Source organism: Eschrichtius robustus, chromosome 6 (assembly GCF_028021215.1).
Source record: "Eschrichtius robustus isolate mEscRob2 chromosome 6, mEscRob2.pri, whole genome shotgun sequence".
In the NCBI taxonomy this organism is placed as follows: Eukaryota; Metazoa; Chordata; class Mammalia; order Artiodactyla; family Eschrichtiidae; genus Eschrichtius; species Eschrichtius robustus.
The window spans coordinates 90,799,843-90,821,525 of NC_090829.1; the positions used below are offsets into that span (position 1 = coordinate 90,799,843).

A 21,683-nucleotide genomic window follows, 5' to 3' on the forward strand; every position below is an offset into this window, starting at 1 on the left:
AAGTAGTAAAATACATAGGCTAAAGAATGAGGGAAACAGTTTCAATGTGGCGTTAGTTCTGTTCTTTCTGTTACAAAACCATAAATAGAGCGGTGGTTTGAGCCAGAAAACATTGTCAACAAGGATACATTGGAACGCTAGGATAAAACAAAACCGCCAACACAAATTCTCAGGTTATTTAAATTAGCGACCTCAGACAAATCCTGGGAATCAAGCGTGAGGGAATGGTGAGGAATTTTTAGAAACATGGGTGATTAACCTGTTTACAGAAAGAAAAGTGAGGAGAAGGGCAAGCTGTGGGATTTAATGATGACTACAGTGTGATAGTTTACTCATAATATGTACACAAATCAAATCTTTTCTTTAATATATCAGAAGTCCTTGCTCTTTTTAAGGAGCCCTTCTGAGAATCTCTTAAATCACCGGCCGGTCACGGTAGGGCCAGTGGGGGCAGTACCTCGGGAAGAGTGGGATTGCTGGGCTCCTGGCCCAGCTCTGACCCCTACTGCTGTGTGTAATTGTGGACAAGGCTCGTGACGTCTTTGTGTCAAAGTCTTCAATCCCAAAACTGAGGCAAAACCTATACTGCCTACATTATCACTGAGCTCATGTGAAATAATGTTGGAGAAAACTTTGAAAATATGTGTAATAAACAACCCACAAAGGGAGGGGATGTTTATCTGTAAAATGCAGGTAACACTGACCTCAGCCCCCAACAGAGATTAACTCTCCTTATTATCAGCTCCAGTTATACTTCCAAACGCCAAGACGTGCCTACACGTGCAGGGGTTGCTTTCCTGCAATTTCTTGTCTTTTACTGATCTGAGTGCATCAGACATTCACCTTGCTGGTTGGGGCAACACTGGCCCTGTGTAATGGTTGCCAGTCACAGAATGAAATTAATTACATGGGAATCATCTTAAGAGTTTTGACTGTCTCCTTAATCTAACCCAGGACACCTGAAAGGGAGCCCCAGCTCTACTTGACATTCAGAAGTGACCTTTGGTTACTTGGTTTCTTAGCTTCTCTTTGTGTGAGAGCCATTAAAAATTGCAGTAGGCAACCTGGCTTTTTAACTTGTGTCATAATTACTGCTAATCATTAACCCCCTGGCTGCCCTGTAGCCTGTAATACTGTATCTGGTTGTCTGGCCTACAAGGTGACTGCAATTACTGCTGCTATTCACAGGACACATTTCCCGGAAACAAATGACCATCTATTCGATTGTAAACAACTAGGCCAAAATCTCTTAATTAAGGGTAAAGACCAAGGCTACTAACTTCAGAACTCCCAGCATAGACATTCTTAGGAAACATTTGTGGGTGATTAATAAAAATACCTCATTTGTTTAGCACTTTAGAATTTACAAAGCATTTTCACATATACCACCAATTATTAACATTTTGGCTGAGTGTCTCAGGCTTTTGCCTGTTAAAGATACCAACTGTACTTGCTGATGTACAGTACATTTAAACTTAAGCTGTTGTAACTCATATTTTAACAAAATCTGTTGGAATTGTGGTTCTCAATTCTGGTTACATACTAGAGGTGCAGCTGAGTAGAGCCCTATGGGACCTTCCTGGGAGAGACCACCCCATGTCCTCTGCCTGCCTCTTGCTTACAGAAAACTTTAGCCTCTTAGGCCTTCCCCAGATTCCAAAGAGCAAATTTAATCAGAAAAGTGAGAAAACGCAGAAACAAAGGAAAACTGTCAAGCAAGACAAAATAATAGCTTAGCCATTAAAGTCAAGGACCTTTAGCTCCTCCTGAGCCATACCCTTGAGCTCTTTGGCAGATACTGAACCGCCCACCAGGTGGAGGAAGTTAAACTGCATGCTGACCACAAGCACGTAGATCCCCAAACTGGTTGGAACTAGAAGGTTGATGTTGACTCAGGATTACCTCACCACCAACTAACTAGAATTACGTCCACGAGCTGATCAGGCACTCAGCAACCTTCTCCCTCACCCTGTCTTTAAAAAGCTTTCCCTGAAATCCACTGGGGAGTTCAGGTCTTTCAAGCATTAGCTGCTAATACTCCTTGCTTGGCCTTGCAATCAAACTCTGCACTTTCCTTCAGCACAACCTGGTATCAGTAGATTGGATTTACTGCACGCAGGTGAGTGGACCCAAGTTTGGTTCGTTGACAGAAGCACCTGGGGGTATTAAAAATACCAGGGGCTGGGTCTCCACCTCAGTCCAACTGAATCAAAATGATGTTTTGTTTTACTCTGTCAGGGGGTTCAAATGTGCAACCAGCACTGCTGTTATACCAGAAAGACCACAGAGTGGCAGAAAATTGGGTTCTAGGCCCATTGGTACAAAGAGCTGTGTACCATGGATACATATAAAAAGGGAATTCTGGGTCCCAAACTATTAATTCAGAAGCAGTTCCTCTGACTGTTCTTTTAGATACAGCTATAGTAAGAAAAAAAAGTGCTGAAGCCAGGAATTACATAGGTACATACTTTCCACCTTCTGGCCTGCTGTCGTCCACATCCCCACCTCTCCTAGTTACTAAAGAACTAGGATCCAGGCTCCTCCGTGGGAAATAATACAATCTTAGGAGGCAGGCTGACTGAGTTAGGGTGAGGCTGGATTTTATTTTATCTGTTGCAGTATCAGTTGAAGGAGACAGGTGCTTGTAAGAAGAAACCCACATTGGCTGGTTGAAGAAGTTCCTTGCGAAAGGCTGCGGTTGCTATAGTCGGGGGCAGGTCTTCTCTAGTTAGCTTGTGCACAAGTGATCAAACTCGGACGATTATCTTGCCTTCTCCCAAACGTATGCGAGACTGGCTTCTAATTCACAGTTGGCCGGGTATGCTGCTGGCTGCATTCTGGGGGCAGATGGTCAAGGCTCCCTGATACCCAGGAGACCTATTAACAATCAGGAACTTGTTTGAGAAGGCTTTGTCCCAGAATCCTCGAATTTTGTACAGTCATGGCCAAGACAAGAACAACCGTGTCTGATCTGCATAACGATCACATTATAGAACCAATTGACCAGGCCCACATCATATTTTTCATGTCACAGAGGCAAGGTTCTCCTCAGGACATTCCAGGAATTCCATGGCTGGAAGAGATTATGTTTGCTGTTAGTTAGAAGTGTCAGTAGGTGAAAATGAGCCAGGTCATAAATGCCAAACGTCACGTTTCCCTTAACAGGTTTTAAAAATTCACAAAAGTATTTAAAAAGTATTCACATGTATTTGATGTGACAGAGATGGCCCTCATATTGCCTACTTTCTTTTCGGTTCCTAAAATGCAAAGTAAATATCACTGACAATTGTTGATCAACCATATAATGTGCTTATACTCGCTCTCTGGGTTTCCTTGTGACCATCTGAGTAACCATTTTCAGGCAGAAATTTCAATTCATATGTTGCTACTGACCTGCCACAGCTGGCAAAATGTCACTGAAGAGTGTCACATGTAAAAGAATGAAAACATCTAAATGTCTCTAGGTTAGAGTCTGTGACGATTCATGAATTTTTCACAGATAGTGATTCTGTGAAAAGTAGCAGAAAGTTAATGCTGTGGAAGGGAATAGTTCTAATCTGGGCTAAGGTTTGGATTTTTGTTGGATTTGGATTATTTCCTGAGGGTGCACTAGAACAAATGGGGTTTTATGGCTAGTTGTTGTAATAACAATCATTTCTATTTCCACGATCTTAATGTTACTAGAACCCAGATGCTGTGCTTCATGGTTAATACTGTTAGGGCCTTGTTAGGGTTAAATGAGCTCCTATGTGTAAAGCACGATGCCTGGCCCTATTTGTATAGCAAAGATTACATCAACACCAACAGTTGTCACTGCCGTCATGATTATTATTATAATTGTTATTACTAGTCCAGTCCATTTTTCATTTGCAAAATGAAGGACTGTCTCCACTGAAATTCTATGATTTGAATCAATGAAATGAAGCCAAGTTTCCCTAATGATATTACCCAGTTCATAAATTCGTGGTTCTATCATTGGGACAAAACCCTAAGGAGAATGTCTCAAATAATACTGAGATAGCTTTCAATATACGTATCACAAGGTCACTCAGGCAAACAATGATGGCGGGACCATATTGAGCCTATCAGATGATATCTGCGGTGAGATTTTACCCAAAGGTTTTATAGGGTGGGGAGAATGGAGGAGTGAGGGCTGTAATGCAGAATGTAATGCAGGTGTGAGGCCCTGAAGAGGGGGGGGGGGGGAAATGCTGAGCCAAAGCAAGGCCCAGCTGCACAGTAAAGGAAGGCTCTAGATTCCCAGCTAAGAGCGTGGGTGAAGACTAAGAAAAGGATCAGCTGAAAGAGAACCAGTTTGTGTGCTGGTTCAGCCCATCAGCTATCCTGGAGGAGCAGCTGGGAACATTTCCTAGGGGAAACTGTGCAGACAGAGGCTGTTGTCTGGGGGGTGCTGGAGGCTAAACCATGGGCCAGGAGAGAGGGGCTAAGGATTCCAGAACGGACGGAAGTGTTCATCAAACATGGGAGCACGCGAGGGCCAGAGGAGGATGAACACCTTCTGCTCTGCTGAGCCAGACGGCTACGGTGGCAGGATGAGGGAAGGCCTGGCAGTGGAGGCTCACAAGTCTCCCCTCGGCTCAGTGGCTTAGAGCACGTGGCCAGCTTTACCTTGGGCAGCACCAGGTACGAAGGAAACAGGCTCCAAGGTGCAGCATCTTCAGACGCTCTTGAGTTACCTCACCTTATATGATTGCACTACCAAGTAGTTCACACATAGGAATCCACAGCAACCCACTGCATTGAACACGTCCCATCTATTCAAGTCTACAAACACCTCTTCCAGAAAGAGAATTCAATTGTAATGAATTTTGAGGGCAATATTGGATGATATGAAGAAAAGTCTTAGAGGAAGACTGACTGGATCTTAAATCCTGGATCCACCCACACCCCGGTTTTGCTACTTTAACTAGTTTATTTTAACCTCTCTGAAAATCAGTTTTCTCTTCTGTAAAATAAGAATAAGGCTACCTATAAGGCTGCTGTTAGAATGAGAGAGATGCATGGAGAGTGACCGGCACAGTCTTTGGGACGTGGGCTTCCCCCCACCTTTTCTTAAAATGTATTAATTGTCATTCTTATACTTAGTAATAAATAATAAAACAATTGTCTTCATATGCATATCAGCTTTATAATTTAACTTGCTACCTTCATTTCAAATTGATTATACTCTTAACACAACTGTGATTTAGGGCAGGTCATGAACATCACCTGGAGACCACCTATTCACCTGTGGATTTCCCGTTGGACAAAAACACTACATGACTGATTTCCTTATTTTTTATTAGACTTCTAAAATTTCATCTCTTTAGCGGTAGCAAAAACTTAGTTTTTAAATCTTTATCCTTTATCGATATAAAGTATACCTTATATTTTCTGTACATTTTAGAGACCATGAGAAAGCTTAAATTTGAAGTTTCTGTGCATTTTTTTCTCTTTCTATCATTTGAACCCCCCTCTACAAAATGATACCATATTAATGGAGCCAAACTCCCTCAGGAACCCGAGAAACTGTCATGTTTCCATATCTTGACCCCTGCTTAACTCTTCCCTGTAATCTACTCCATCCTAAGAACAAGATATATAAATCTATAAATGGGAGTAAAATTATTTTTGTACATAGGCTCCCAAACTCTCCTTTCCTGAGGCTCACCAGAATGGCTTTGTCTGCACCCAATTTTCCCCTCTCCTTCAACCTCAAAGGAGGATCCTGCCCTTGCCAAACTCATTTTTTAGGATTTTGTGATGCAGAATTATGAGAGAAGTTGGTGGAAGAAAGGAATGAAATGTTCTCATGGTAGGGCTGGCAGTGAAGGAACGGGGCCGTGGAGATCGCTGAAGACTGAGCAGCAGGGTGTACGTGGAGGAACAGATGGGAGAGGAAGGCAGTGTTGTGAAGAAACCCATAAATGTCTTGCAAGTTGTGTTCTTTCCAGAAATGAAAGACTTGCTGTTATTTTGAAATTAATTTTTGATGGCTGGACTGTATTCATGACTATGTCATTATTCTGAGACTGAACCATGTGGGTCATAATTTTCCTAATTAGTCTTAATAAGGTTAAATTCATGTGAGAGTAAGCCACAATGATAAGAGCCATCACTTGGAGTGATGGTTAGATGTTAACATTGCCTAGGAAGGGACACGGATAAGAAAAACAGCGTAGGTCCGTGGTTCGCAGATCTTAGGATACATAAGACTCACCTGAGGAGCATTTTACAATGCAGCCTCTTGGACCCCATCCCAAGTAGTTTTGATGCTATTGTTGGGGTCAGAGTCTAGGAATCTGCATATTTCATTGTCCCCACATGATTCTGACACAGTGTTTATGAACCCCATTCTGGCTCAAGGCCAGTAAGCGTCAGACTTCTCCAGAGTTCTGTGTGCCATGGGGGCTCCTGTAGCTCAACCACAGAAATATAATCTTAGCAGTGTTCCTTTGGATCGGCCCAAAGAAAAGTCTCTAGACATTTTCTATTGCATGCTTCCTGGTCATTTTTGCAGAGACATCTTGCCTTCTCTGTGGCTCTTTATCTCCCCTCGCCCTTCTTTGTAATCTATAGATCAACTGAAGACAAGAATTGCTTTTTTCTGTTTTACAGAACAAGCATTTATCTAAAACCCTCTCCAACACGAACACAAGCTATTAAATTACATTCACCGGGGTTGTCTCACCAATGCAAATTTCTACAAAATCTTAATAGGACGATAATTGGAAAAAAGAGTAGTTGGCTGCAGATTGTAAGGATTAATTTGCCTGACTACATAACAGAACGCTGCAATGAAAACAGGAAATGTTTTGCTTGCAGGAGCCTTTGAAAGAGGCTGCATTTGTCTAAGTAGAAATGTTTCCTCACCCACAATCAACTTTGGCTGTAGATTAGCCAGGTTGCCCGTTTGTAAACCACACAATGAAAATATTTATGCTTGTCTCCTGGTAGGGTTTGCCTAGAGCTTTCAGAGCCTGGATTGGAAGGTGTTAGGACCACCCACCCGTTGTGCCTCATCATAAAATACCAAAAGTTCTAAAGGCAACATTGCTCAATCTAGCCTGTTGCCATTCATCATGCAGGTGACACAGAAAACTGTGATCCCTGAAGCGGGACTCAAAGTGAAATGAATCATCATGAAATATATGATTTTGTGGAAACGCTGGAATATCAACTTGCCAGCTCAGTCTTCACAGGGAAGGTGCTTCTGTGACCTTTTGGTAAACATGCACAATAACTACCCAGGAAATGGCTGTATTGATTGGTCAGCCCTGGAGACGCAGTAGTAAGAAGACTTAGGAGCAGATGTACCCATGGTTAGATACTGTTCCACCTAGCTTATATCCTCCACACCTGTCCGTCCTGTAATCATCATGTCCCACCAAATCTGGAGATGATATCTTGATGTCATCTTAAATAAATTTCAACTCTATAATGATGTATTTCCCTTGTCTCAGCCATAGCTCTGCTAGGGATTAGTAAGTGAAGCGGTAGCGAGCAATAAGAAAGGCAGATGGAGAAAAGGTAAAACCACTTAACGTTTTGGATACTTGAACCAACTTCCTTTAGGAAAACATTCTACCAGATTCCTATCTGTTAGCAGAAGCCTTATCTCTTAAAAGACATATTAATTATTGATGGGCTAAAGTTGCCTGTTGTAAAAATCTAATACCCAAAGGTAGTGAAATGATTTTTAAATATTTTCTTTTTTTTCTTTCTTTCCACAGTGTAGAAAATTTTAAAGTGTAACACATTTTGAAGACAATGCTGTAGTGATTAACACACTGGCTTCCGATATCTGAGATGTTGTTGTTGTCTTAAAAAAAAAAAAAGCAACTTAAAAAAAGCCATTAACGAGCCAGACAGGCTTTGCTTCACATCCAGAACTGCTGGTGGTTTCTCAGTTACTTTTCTTAGAGACTTGGTGGAACTAGACTTAAAAGCTTAAGACTCAACTCAAACACGTATCACTTTACAGACCAATAATCCTAAAGCCCTTTATTTCCAAGGGAAAGGGGTACTTTATATCACATCCTGTTTTGTAAATAGGACGTGACATCCCAAATATTCCAAAGAGAATGCAGCAGATAGCATGTTTTCCTGGGCTGAAGATGCTGCCATCAGCAGCTGAAAGCACATGGAGAAACAGCGGAGAGTGAGTCAGACCCCTCCCTAGAGCTGGCCACCTTTCTCAAAACAGCTGAGCATTTGGCTGAGCAAGGTGTGAAGTATATGATTCTTAAGAATGGCACAGGCTGTTTCTGTTTTCAACTGAGAATGTTTTACAGATTTAAAACAGAATGAGGGGAACTACCTAAGCTTGCACCCCTTAAACAATCTTTTCTAAGATTGAATACAACAAAAATCATTATTAAAAAAGAGGCTAATAAGGGGACTTCCCCGGGGGTCCAGTGGTGAAGACTCCACCTTCCAAAGCAGGAGGCACAGGTTCGATCTCCCCTGTGAGGCCAAAAATTAAAAAAAAAAAAGAGGCTAATAAATTTTGATTCATACTGAAAATGATGAAATTAAAAGGAATCCTGGAGATTAGCAGTCCAAAAACTTCCACCAGTTTCTCTAAAACAATACAGAATTTAGCTACTTGGTATGTTACCCTTCAATTAAAAATTCGTTCCTGGTCTTCTCGCTGAGTGGAGGACAAAACCTGAAGATATTCAGAAGACAACCGCTGTAGGGTGTTCAGTGGTGAGGGCTCAGCCTTCCATCATGGCATTTCAGAACCTTTTTTTTTTTTTTTTGTCATAAGAAGTAGACATTTTCTCTAAAAATGTACTCACATATTTAAAGTTACTTGTTTCTATACACTTTCTACCCATTTAAAAGAATTAAGTGCCAGGGAAAAGTTTTATGCCAAAATCTTGTGGGTTTTATTAAATTGTACTGACGGTCCTGCTCATGAATGATGACTTTGCAAATAAAAACTAATTGGTCTTAAATATTTATTTCCCTTTCCACCTTGCTTTCTATAGGATGGATTTATTGCTGCTGTAAATCTAGTAGTACAAGGAAAAATGAAGCAAAAATTAAAATGGTATTTTAAGCTGTATGATGCAGATGGAAATGGTTCTATTGACAAAAGGGAACTACTGAACATCTTTGTGGTAAGTGAAATAGTAAAGTATCCTTTGCAGGACATTATATAGTTAATTCAATTTTCTTCCCTGTGGGGTCAGTGACAGTTCCCTATGTGGTGGGCTATTCTCGGGATATACATTTGGAATGGCTGAAGCAATGTCAGTTTCACCATCCTGTTGGTTACTGAATGTGCAATTGTGTATCAGCATTTTCTTCTAGGTGCAGTCTACTCTGAAGTTGACAAATCTAGCAGGGTATTGAGATGAAAAATAAACATGATGTCCTAAAACAACTTATCTTTTTTTCTCTGCCTCAGTGCAGAAAGTCTTGTGGGAGCAGCTGAAATACAAGATGGTTTATATAGCAAAAAGACATGGATAAAGAATAAAGGTACCTGAGGAACTAATCTTTCTGGGAGCTTGACTAAAGTATTTTCTAATAGATAGCTCAGGGATCTCAGATCCTTTCCATCTCTAAATTTCAAGGAGTCCCTTTTTAAATCTTACCCCACCACCCTCTGCCAGTGGAATGAGGATAGTGATTACCATGGTATGGGATAAAATGGATCCCAGAGTAAAAGAGTATTAAGTGGGACACTGTGCCTGAATAAAGATATGAAGTAAAATAAACATTATGAATGTAGTACACTGAATTTGTAACACAGAATCAGAACTAGAATCAGATATCTTAGAAATGATCTGGTCCAAATGCTCCCATTTATAGATGGAGCTGAGTCCCAAACATAATACATAGTATAAATCTTAGCAAAAATGCGAGGAAATATCAATGGGTAGAGCTACGATTATGACTGAATATTTTAACAAATGGACAAAGCTGTTAGAAATTTAAAACTATTTTAGCAAATGTATAGTTAACCAATATATGAAAAGAATTCAAGAGTATGATAATACTAATATTGCTTCCACTTTAATCTCATCAGAAAGAGTACTAAGATATATTTTGTAGTTGAACTTTGTAAGCATTAAAATTCAGAAATTCTGCATACATACTACATGTTGCAACACAAAATTGGGAATCTAAAATATTCTATAGAGAATTCCCAGCCCCATATACATTTTCAAATATCCTCTTAAATATACTTATTTTAAAAACATTAAATAAGTAATACAGCGTACAAGTATTAGGGGGTACCTCCAAAGCAGTGCTCAGATCAGGGGTTCGTATTCTGGGATCTATGGATCTATGGCCTTTAGGAATCCTTGGCCACCCCCTTGGAATCAAGGGCAAAATTTTGCCTGCACGTGATCCATTTTCTTCAGGGGAGGGAGAGGGTCATCAGATTCTCAAAAAAACTAGGAAGAACAAAAGGATAAAAGTGATTATTTTCTAAATCTTATAGGAAAATTTACATAAGTTTTCATTAGTTAAAATGTGTAACTTAGTAAGTCAAGGAAAGAGAAATATTAAGTAGCTAGTTGAGTTTTTCCTTAAAATGTTTAGAAAGAGAACAAAATAAAAGTAGGGAAACAAATAATAAAAGCACAGCAGAAATTAATTTAATAATTGGATACTATTTGTCTTTGATTAAATCAAAGATTAAAAGCAATAAGATGTAATTCTGTCAAGGGCAGTATGAGAAGAGCACCCTTACACACTGTGGAGGGAACATAAATGGATATAACATTCCTGGAAATTGGGTGGTCTGCATTAACAGGCTAAAATTTATCTTCATTTTTAGAGTCAACATTACTTACTTTTGGTCAGGAAAAACAATAATTAATGTTGCCAAAGATAAACGTTCTGTGATTTTACATCACAAAATCATTTAAGATAGTAAAAATAAAAAACAACCTAAAGGAGGGTAATTTTTAAATTAATGCAATGGATTATGTACTTATAAAAAAAAATCAGTGGTCTACAAACATACTCTCTGTATAATGGCAAATGAAAGAAAAACAGGGTAAAGAATAATGCATACTGTATAACATAAGTTCTCTCAACATATGATAACAGGATGTTAAAGTGGAATTCAGCCCAGGTATCAAGAGATTCGAAGGAAGTACTAGGTTATAGGCAGAATTTACAATGGAAGTAGTTACATCTTAATCTCACTTTAAGGGTATGAAACGGTCAAGATGAGGGTTTTGGAGAAGGACTACTGGAGAGGATTTCTTGTGTAAAAGCCCTCACGTCAGTAGCATGAGGATTTAAGGAGACCAGTGAGGTGTGGCGCGCCCTGCAGTTTGGGGACCGTGATGTTCCAGTGTTTGAGTCACACGTGAGAAATCTAAAGAGCAGACCGTGGCAGCAGAGTAGCAGGATGCATTCCTGGAATCTGCTGGGACAAAGGATGCTTGGGTTTCTCCATGGATCAGATATATGGACCACTGAGAGCAGAAGCTGGCAGAGAGCTGTCTTGGATCTTGTCCAGCTGAGCCACTTGGAGAAGTGAGGAATCCTCAGAAGAAGAAAGCTGGAGGTAGATCTGGAGAGTGGTTCTCAACCAGGAGCGATTTTGCACTCCTATTCCCCCAGGGGACACTTGGCAAAGTCTGGAGACATTTTGGTTGTCAACTGGAGAGACGGGGAGGGTGTGGTGCTACTACTGTCTATTGCTTAGGGACCAGGGATGCTGTTAAACATTCTACCATGCACAGGACAACGCAGAGCAAGAAAGAATTGTCGAGTCCACAATGTCAGTGGTGCAGGTGTTTAGAAACCCAGACTTGGAGCCTGTAGAGGGGGCCTCAAGGGATCAGCCGGAATAGGTAGAAATAGAAATACCATTCTTGCATATATGCGCAACAAAAATTTGTATACATGATCATCAAAAGACCTGACCAGGAGTGTTCATAACAATTTTTGTAATAACCAAAAGGTGGAAATAACTCATGTACATCAACAGTAGAATGACTTTAAATTGTGGTATATTTTCCCAATGATATACTATAAAACAATGAGGATAAACAAACTATTACTATGTACAACAACATGCATGAATTTCACATACTTAAAAAAAAGTGTGTGATTCATGTCTAGGGAGTTGCAGGAGAGTCTCAGTAGTGAAAAGGGGGTGGGAGGCCTCAGAGAAATAGTGGTCTTTAAACATCTGCTATCCGGAGAGCTCTGAAACTATATGATCATGACAGTACCTGCCAAGTCAGGGCTCTCCTGCTCCCCTTTTCTCTCCACACTCAGAGGGGGTCAGAGAAGGGCTTAGTAAGATGGAGGAGAAAGAGTAGACGTACTAAATGAGGAAGGAAAGAAGGACACAAACCATGCCTCCTTGCCCATTCCCCCCACCCCCATGCTTCTCCTAGAAGAAGAGGGAAAATATGAGGCACCCTGACAACTCCCTTCAAATTATTATCCTCTTAGGCCTCATCAATCTTCCAGTCAATCCTTCACTCTCACTTATATTGCCTGGAGCTGGGTGATGGACAAATTCTAGAAATTTCATAATCTTTTATTATGACTTATGCATGCAGTCTAGTATCACTTCAGGATGTGGGAATACTGGATGCCTAGCCAAATTTTCGAGGCTTTCGGAGCCTCTGCAAAGACACTGAGAAACCTTAAAAACTTTCATCTAATAGGCTACCTGTATCTAACCGTTACTCTAAGTATTATTTAACTGTGAGAGCTTAGCTTGCTAAGGCCAAGAGTGGTGCTTTGCCACTGTTAATTATGATTGATCTTTGGATTCAGGATTAGTAATGCTTGGGAAGCAGCAAGAGGTAGTTCTATTTAAGACCATGCCTCTAATTGAAATATGTTGCCAGCAGTTTTTCTAAAGATTCCTTCATGTTCAATCAAGATAGTTATGTTCAAATTCCCAGATGACTAATCCATTCTCTCTCTGTCTCTCTTTCATTTTATTAGGAATTTCTACATCATATATGGGTCATTTAATTTAATCACCTGGGGCAAGTGTGGGGGGGAGGAAGGGTGGTTAAATCGTCTCTCTAGGAAAGCTGGAAATGTCATTTTCCCTGCGTCCCCTGATAGCTTTTATGATGAAAAGATGCTGGCAGAGTGTGAGAAATTCAGTGTCCTTCTAAGGCATGCGTATCTGTCTTCCCAGTTGATCGCTCTGCGAAAGGGCACAAAAAAAACCCAGAGGTGCCAGTGGCAGAAGCCAGAGAGGAAGCATTAGATGCTTACAGAACATCCTTTCATATTCATCTTAAGATCAAAGATAATTAGTCTAAAATGAGAACACTTTTCTGGGTCCGGAATTCTTATGACAGTTACCACTTCGATGTTTTCTCCAATGGGCTCTTAGAATCTTTTGTTACTTAGTATGTTGAATGGATCCCTTTGTTCTGTAGAAAAAACCTAGATTATACTCAGTTAATTTAATTTCCAAGCCTTATTACCCAGAACTGATATACAATCTTTTTATTTGTTTTTAACAACTGAAACAGGTTGGATAGCAAAACTGACATAAACAATTCCCCCAATTCTGTCACACTGGGGTAAGAAATGTCACAAAATGAGTTTGCTTCCAGAAGAGTTGAGCTCTCTGATTTAGTTTCTTTGCAGGCACTACAAGCCCTCAATGGCCAGCAAACTCTGAATCCTGGAGAATTTACCAACTTTGGTGTTCCATAAGATCGATACAAACGATGACAGTAAAGTAGCTACTCACCTTGGGCTCACTTTTCTTACCGAGCAGGAGTTAGTGGTGGTGTGTGAGATGCCCCATTTAGACAAAAGCATGAACGTTTCAAGCAAACCCCACTTGTAATATCACTGGGGCTTCATAATTTGACCGGTACGATGTTCTCCAGTTGATACAATTGAATTGAATAAATATTTATTGACCATATTTACACTTAATGCACAGGGATTGACACTTTGGTATATATAAAGAAGAGTAAAGGGAGATAAAAGGAAAAACAGTTGGAGAATAGGAGATGAAGGGCCCTCTGCTGTTTGCTCTGGGGATTTCTTTCTACTGGAGGCTTCTCATCAACTTACGAATAAACTTGTTTTCCCTCCTAACTTCAATTATGCCATCTTCTATCAGATTTTTCCTTCCCTTTGACAGTGCATTTCTGGGAAGAGTTGTCCACACTTGCCTCCATTTCTGCTCTATCTTTTCTACATTTCTACTCTTTCTGATCATTTCTTCAGCTGCTTTTTTTTACCTGAAAGTCTGATCTCCTATTTATCTCAGAGAAGGTGCGCTTCTTCAGAGGTAGGTGTGAGAAGGGAGGGTGCTTACACCACATGGCTTTAATCTGTAAACTGGTAGATGATTTGAGATGGAGGCATCATGTCTAGGGATGATCCTTGAAAAACAGAAAGCTTGGAACTGTGGAAAATATGACGTTAGTAAGATTAAAAAGGGGTGGAGGCAGGGGATGGATTTGAGGGATTGGGAGTCATGGGTGTCATCAATCCACAGACTCAACCTGCTGGCCATGCATCACTTCTTGTAGTGGACACTGGAGAGAAGTAGAGACTCATGTGGTAGTTTGTATTAGTCAGACGTGGCTGCTCAGTCTGGCAGGATGTGAGGAGGAGGAGGCTGGGAGGGAGTTCAAATAAAATCACCACTATGAGTGAACCGAACATTTGGACAAGAGTATAATTCTCAGAAGAACAGTTTGGAAATGTACCAAGAGCATCGATCTTCTTCTTAAGGGCCTAGTCCTCGTCTCAGTCTCGAGTCGGTATGCTCACTTACTGGCTTACCAAGATCAAAGCCATTTGGTGTCCTCACTCCTATATGGGTCTATATGGATGGAGAATAAAACAAGTCAGTTCATGTGAAAGCTTGCAAGGAACAGATTCAGACCAGCCAGAGTTGATAAGGAGGCCAAGTAAAGCTAGAAAAGAACCAGAAAAATGGAGAGAGGAGGGCCTGGTGAGGCCAGTGAAAACTTTATTTGGAATATGCATCCGAAAATGGTAATTATCAAACAGGAGAAATGCTGGAGATTTTGTTTTTTGTTTTCATTTTTAATCCCAGAGGTGCTGCAGGATGGCAGGGATTGGAGTAGAGAGGATAAACCATTCAACCCAGGGTCAAAATCGTTGCTCAAAAGATGAGTATTCTAGAAGTAGACGAAACATCATGAACGTTTAAGACTTAGCATCATAAGTGAATTTCAAAAGGACAGGTCAAGAATGTTTGAAAATATCCATGGATCCGGTTTGTAGTGCTGGCGGCGGGTGGCGGGGGAATAGGAAAAGTGACTTCCCATAGAGAAGTATGAGGGTGGCTCAGTTTGAAAAGTCGGAAAACATGTTCCAGAAAACAGAAAATTGTGCAGGACTTTTTGTTTCCTATCTGTGCAGGTTCCTCAAGAACAAAGTATAAGGAACCAATAAAATGGGGAATGTAGTTGGAAGGGGCCTAGAAATAGAAAGAGCTGAGTTGAAAAAGGATGCGAATCTGAAAGAGAGAAGGTGTTGGGCTCAGGCAACTGAGGTTACCTGCAGTTACAGAACTAGGATCTTTGGCCTGTAAGAGTATCTCAGAAGGAAGAGGATACATCATTATGATTTCTGGACAGTTTACAGATCTAATCACACAAATCATTTCCTCTGATATAAAAACTTATATTTTAAGAAAAAATATCATTGGCTTTTATAAAATGAAGATATCAAATAAACTAGTTGCACTCTGGAGTAACAATGAACCACTGTTTCTTGGCAAATGCATATGTGGAATTAAAACTGATAGAACTTGCTTTTACATGGAAATTATTGGAGACTGTTGTATTATCTCGTCAAGGGACAGCTGGGTCATTCCATGTATCGAGAAAAAAGATGCTCAAATTGTTCTGTTGAACACAGAGACAGCTCAGTGCACCAGAGGACAAGGAAGAGAAAGTAATGAAGACGTAGAGGGCTGATATTTGCAGAAGTGTAAAAGGACTTCGCCAGTATTTGACAGAGGAGAATAAAGTGTTTCACTCACATGTAAAGGGAAAGTGAGCATCACAGAGAATATTTGCAGTTGTACAAGCCTAAGTGTATATACTTCAAATAAGATTTCTGTTGTTATCACTGTTATCGAAACATCAGTGTTGGGAGAAATGGAGATGTTTGATTAGGTGTACCAGAATAGCATTGCCTATGTGCCAACATATATCTTTTTTGATTTCTCAAAATAAAAAGCAGCAAGCACACCATTGGTATCTGGTGATCCAATGAATATTGAAACCAAAGATCCCCAGCACACCCAGATACAACCAAAACAACTTCAGGAACATATATGAAAATCCCAATTTGAATGCCAATTGTTTGCAAAAGAATGACCAACATCAAATCTGTTGGAACAGAAAAATACACAATAGCTATATAGAATTCTAGACATAATCATCATGGTCATTAGCAAATCAAAGTTAGAAGGTTAATCAAAAGAGAGGTATAGGGTTAATGCTAAGATAATAGAACGATGAAAAGCCATAAGCTCCATGAGGGCAAGAGCTATTCTGCTTCACGTACTTTGGTATTTCCTGTGCTCTCACACTTTCTGGCACATAATAGGTGCCCCATAAATAGTTGTAAAATGAATGAGTGTCTGATAAGATGTCATATGAAAAGCAAATGAAGAAATAAAGAAGAAACAAGAGCAATATGCAATGCTACCTGTAGGAAGAAAGGCCTCTAGGAGACAAGTTTGGAAATTAACATATATTTGAAAATGCATTGCAAATGTCAAAATATAAACACAGATCGATTAGCAGAAGTTAATTACCAGTGGAAATAGCACTGGGGGGCCAGAGAGGGTTTAAAGGGGGATTCTTTTTATTACACTTTTCTGTAGGGTTAGTTGTTTTTTGTTTTTGTTTTTGTTTTTTACCATGAGCATGTACCTTTGCTATAATTCAACAAGTTACTTTTTATTTTGATTTTATGAACAAAAGCATCCAGGAAGGAGATCTTGAAGAGAATCACAAGGACAGAAAATTGAAGCTCAACATTCAATATTACTGAAGAATGAAAACAGAAGGGACCTCAAGACAAGTCAGGATACATGACCAGGCATGAAATTCTGCAGACTTTACTTGGAAGTATAGCAATCGGCATGCTACCATGCGCCGCTTAGGAGTCGTTCTTGACATGATTTAGGAAGATTTATAGATACTGTTCACAACCTCAAGAGCAGAAAGTGTCCAGACAACAAAGCGCCAAATAGCCCAGGGACAAAGGAGACTTAAGTGGCTCGTAATAATAAACCATGAAAGTGAAAAGAGAGGAAATGAAAGGTTATTGAGCAGATATTTGGAGTAAAAGAAAACAGGGACAGAACATAATGGAAGACCTTTTACTGAGTGACTAACCAGAAAGACCAGTGTTTTAGACTGGAACACCATGGAATCAAACTGGGAAACTGGGAACTACCAGGAGATAATAGGGAATCAAGTTTGCTTATAAAAGAGAAAAAACCGTAGCTTTTAACACTCTGCTATAAAATGCTGCTAAATGCCTCTAGTGCCACCTTGCTAATGAATACAGAACTTGTCATTTAAAATCCTGCATCCTCCCTTGAAAAATCTGGTCATTCTCATCTCCTGAGACACTCCAGTCCCACCTTTGCTAATTTCCCAGCCCCAGCACAAATTTTCATGAAGTTCTTTTTTGAAAGAATTGAAAAACAATTCCTTGACACAGGTTGGCTTCTTTTCTAACTAAGTTGACTTCTTTAGAGCAAGAAATGCTAATGTGAGCGTGTACAGTAAATTTTGACATTTTGGAGGGAAGAGGCAATTTTTTGGTAATGTTATAAAAACATTTAAGATATTAATGGGAAGAAATACATGATCCATAAATATCAGCAAAATAACCAGATTGCAAAAACAAGAGTAAAGACAATATTCGAGTAGCTGTCCTATCACCAATAAAACTGCTGAACTTGGTAGTGAGTCATGGAAAAGCATCCATAACACTGAACTTCAGAGTCCCCAGGAGTAGCGAATGTGTTCACCAACACAACAAACAGCCCTGAATAACGTGGATATAAATTATGTGCATATGTATATTTCAACATATAAAACCTGTGCAATTTCTGAATTATGCCTTACAAAGATTGATATGTGTTTTTAAATAGAAAAAAAAATAATGAAAACTCAGACATCATTTTAGCTCCTTCTGAGTCCCATGATCTCCAGCTCAATCATCTCTCAGCAGCTTCAGCTCTTGGCTGGTCGATCTTTTGATGGGAAGCTTCTGGATCTGCACAGGCAATCCTTTCTAGGGAGACCCAGAAACCAACCTTCTAACTTGTCTGGGCATAAATCCACAGGCCAACTGAAAAGGATTAGGAAGCAATGTGTAAGAATATCAGAAGAAGGAAAGCAATTCGTCAGCCTAGGTTTCCTGAGCACCTTCCACATTCACAACCCTGGCTGGCTGTGCTGGTGGGGCCGTGTAGTGAAGGAAATGGCAGCTGTAGTCAGGGCTTGATAAATGTTCTGAGAATGAATGAATGAATGCTAAGACTTAGAAGGAAAAGAGCGAGGAGAACTTCAAAATAAGTATTTAGAAATAGTAAGCATCATAAGTTGCTATAGGCAGAGGTTGGCTTAATTTGGAAAAGAGAAATTATTTTTTGGTAAGTGATAATGTGGAAAAAGCAAATATGCAGAGTTCATGGGTATTTCGAAAAACGTGATGAAACATCAGCGCAAAATTCCATCTTTTAAGTTGTTAAAAGAGGAAATCTTAAAAGTTGTCATCACAAGAAAAATATTTGTAACTATGTGAGGTGATGGATATTGAGTAAACTTGCGGTGATAATCATTTTACAATATATACATATCGAATTATTATGTTACATCCCTTAAACTAATACGTTATGTCAATTATATTGCAATTTAAAAAATCCCCAAAAAGCATTTTCTTTTTTCTCTTTTCCACATCAGTAACCTGCATTGCTTTTCAACACAGGCGACTATCTCCCAGCACCTTCCGATACAGCTTCTTTCCTTGCCAGCAGTGAGAATGGAGAAAGTGTTGTTAGAACTAAGTGGTCAAAACAGATTTCAGCTCCCCTATCTCCACTCCCACTTCCCTGTTGGTCATGCTGAGTCCCTAGAAGTTTGAAAAAGCTTTTGGGTTGTGAACTTAGCAGTGTGTTTTCCCTTTGCAAAGGATGGCTATTCTTCTGTTAGCTATCATCTGCCTGACTTTCCCTGGGATACATAGGGAACTCTAATCCTACCTGCTGTTACTGGGGTTTTGCACAGCCTTCTTTGGCATAAGGAAAACATAAGGAACAAAGATTAGATTCCTCTGTAAAAAAACAAAAAACAAAAAACAACATATGTTAGTATTTTGCCATGGAAACCAAAAGGAAAGTATCTTATGAGAATGTGATGATTTATGCTTTATATTTGAGCCACTATTGTGGCATTTAGACATTTGTCTTTATCCATTAAAAAGTACAGGGACAGTATAACAAACACTTGCTTTCACTTCCTGCTGACTTTCTGCCTCAGGGGCATGTTCCCTAGTTAGTGACTCAGCGTACTTCGCTTGTCCTTGGTTGACCTCCTACCAAGCCACAAACCCTATTAAGTACAATCTCCTTAAGATCGGAAAATTCATCTGTACCTTTCAACTTGAATATGCCCATAATTACAATCCAAATGATTTAAATCGAGAACCCCTCATCCCCAACCCCCAAATGTTGAAAAGTTGTCTTGTAGGATGAGGGTAGTGGGAAACAAGGCAGCAGGTGCCCATGGGTATAAGGCGATAGTTTTATAGCACTGGGCTGGTCAGCATAGACCTAAGGCTTAAGTCAAGGTGATACAATGAGAAATCAAAAAATCAGAAAAGGAGAGGAGAACTAGGGAATGAATAAAAGTTTAACCTTCTGCACAGCTTTGGATGGTCCTTGAAATTATTTCCTCAGGGAGAAGAATATTGAAAACAGCCTTGCAAACAGTCATTTCCTTCTGATCTTAGAAGTCTGCAATTTTCATGCTCCTATGACTTGGTCATAGCTTCAAGATTAAAGGTCAAATAATCAATATCGTGTAGAGATGTAAATGTATATGTGAACACAGGTACATTACCTGATGTTCTCAACTCAAAATGAAAAGAGATTTTATTCGTCACCTGTATTTTCACCTAACAACCTTACCATTGAATGCTTTTCTATATAAGGATATTCAAGGAATTAAGAGTCTGGTTGAGATGAAAGGATATAAAAAGAAGAATATCAATTAAAATGCCAGTGAATGTATTGTATATGCTAATGAGTGGTATTAGACAAAGGCTCTTGCTAATTGTTCTTTTACTATTTTCTGGGAGAATTGACTTTAGAAGAATTTATCAATGGCATGGAAAAAGAACAGCATCTTCTGGAGGTTGTTTCCAAGAGTTTCGACCTTTCCAATGTACTGAAAGTAATCTGTGATGGGAAACAGCCTGACAGACACAGGAGAAAGGCTTCTTCCAAACCATCTGACGAGGCTTGTCTAGGGAAGGTGAAAGTGAAGTGGCTATGGGAACGCCTTAGCCAGCTTTCAGTGGATACAAAACTTTCAGTGGAGAAGAAATGTGATTTTCTGTACATACATGCTATTGATTTCAGGTTTTTATTATCATTGGCATCCGCTTATGAATAACCCACTTAAGTCCCACAGAGACTGTGATAAAGATCCTAGACAGAAGCAATGTTGCTTCTGTTTATACATTAGTCCTCTCTCCACAGATTAGAATGGGGTGATTAAACTGAAGGATTGCCTCCATAGCTATCAGTTCAAAATAGAGCTCGCATGTATGTTTTCCTGCCCACCTAAATTGGTCTGCATCTTGAAATAGAACTGGATTATCTGGGCAGTGTCTCCACAGTTTAGCATTCTTAGATTAAACATGCATTTGGCACATGCGTTTGCTGCCTCATGGCTCTTGTCGCATCTGTATATTATAAGTGACTGAGTTCTGGTCTGTTGAGAAACTTTTTTTTTTTTCTGCCCCTTTTCTCCTCCCTTACTCGGAACGCTGTCTTGAATCAGTAGTAATGTCCTGCTCCGAAGGAAAAGTCTTAAACTATGTAGTAAAAGGAGAAAATTTCCGGCTGGGCAATGAGAATGTTTGCATCTGATTTGTTATAAATCTGGGTCCAATTGTGCATGAAAATGCGATGCATCATCTGTAATTATTATGCCAGTTGGAGGTTTGATCAGAACAGCAGACAGCCAGGCTGTGCAACAATAAGCACTTGACATTTCAAACAGTCCTGACATTATAGCTCTGACATTTCATTTTTTATATCCTTTCCCAAAAATGAAATGATGAACGGGATTTCTTGATGGGTTAGAACTTTTAAAGTTTTGGGTTCTATATCACAGGCCCATTAGTACCTCTGTCAATGCCAGGCTTCTTATGGAAGCACAGTGGAGATTGAAGAGCAGATGTAAGCTGTCTTTATGTTAAAAGCTTCCTAATTACACTTTCAAATTTGGGTTAAAGACACACAACTTAAACTACAAAGACAGGAGTGGACTGTCCCTATCTCCTCCATAGGTACAGGTGTGGATAAACTATAGGTAGAGTTATAGATGAGACACACATGGCAGTAGAAATGAAGTGTAAATGGAGGTAGGAATGTTATAGGTAAACATATTGATGAAGATACAGATGAAGGT

General features: G+C 39.8%; 1 protein-coding gene across 1 annotated transcript in view; it reads left to right on the forward strand.

The window, feature by feature from the left end:
- Window positions 1-20,449, forward strand: part of GUCA1C (guanylate cyclase activator 1C) — a 31,257-nt gene extending 10,808 nt beyond the window's left edge. The window contains 4 exon segments of the mRNA XM_068545550.1: window positions 8,997-9,128; window positions 13,609-13,662; window positions 13,664-13,743; window positions 20,344-20,449. Coding sequence (XP_068401651.1) covers window positions 8,997-9,128; window positions 13,609-13,662; window positions 13,664-13,743; window positions 20,344-20,449 — 372 coding nt within the window.
- Window positions 20,450-21,683: the final 1,234 nt, after the last annotated feature.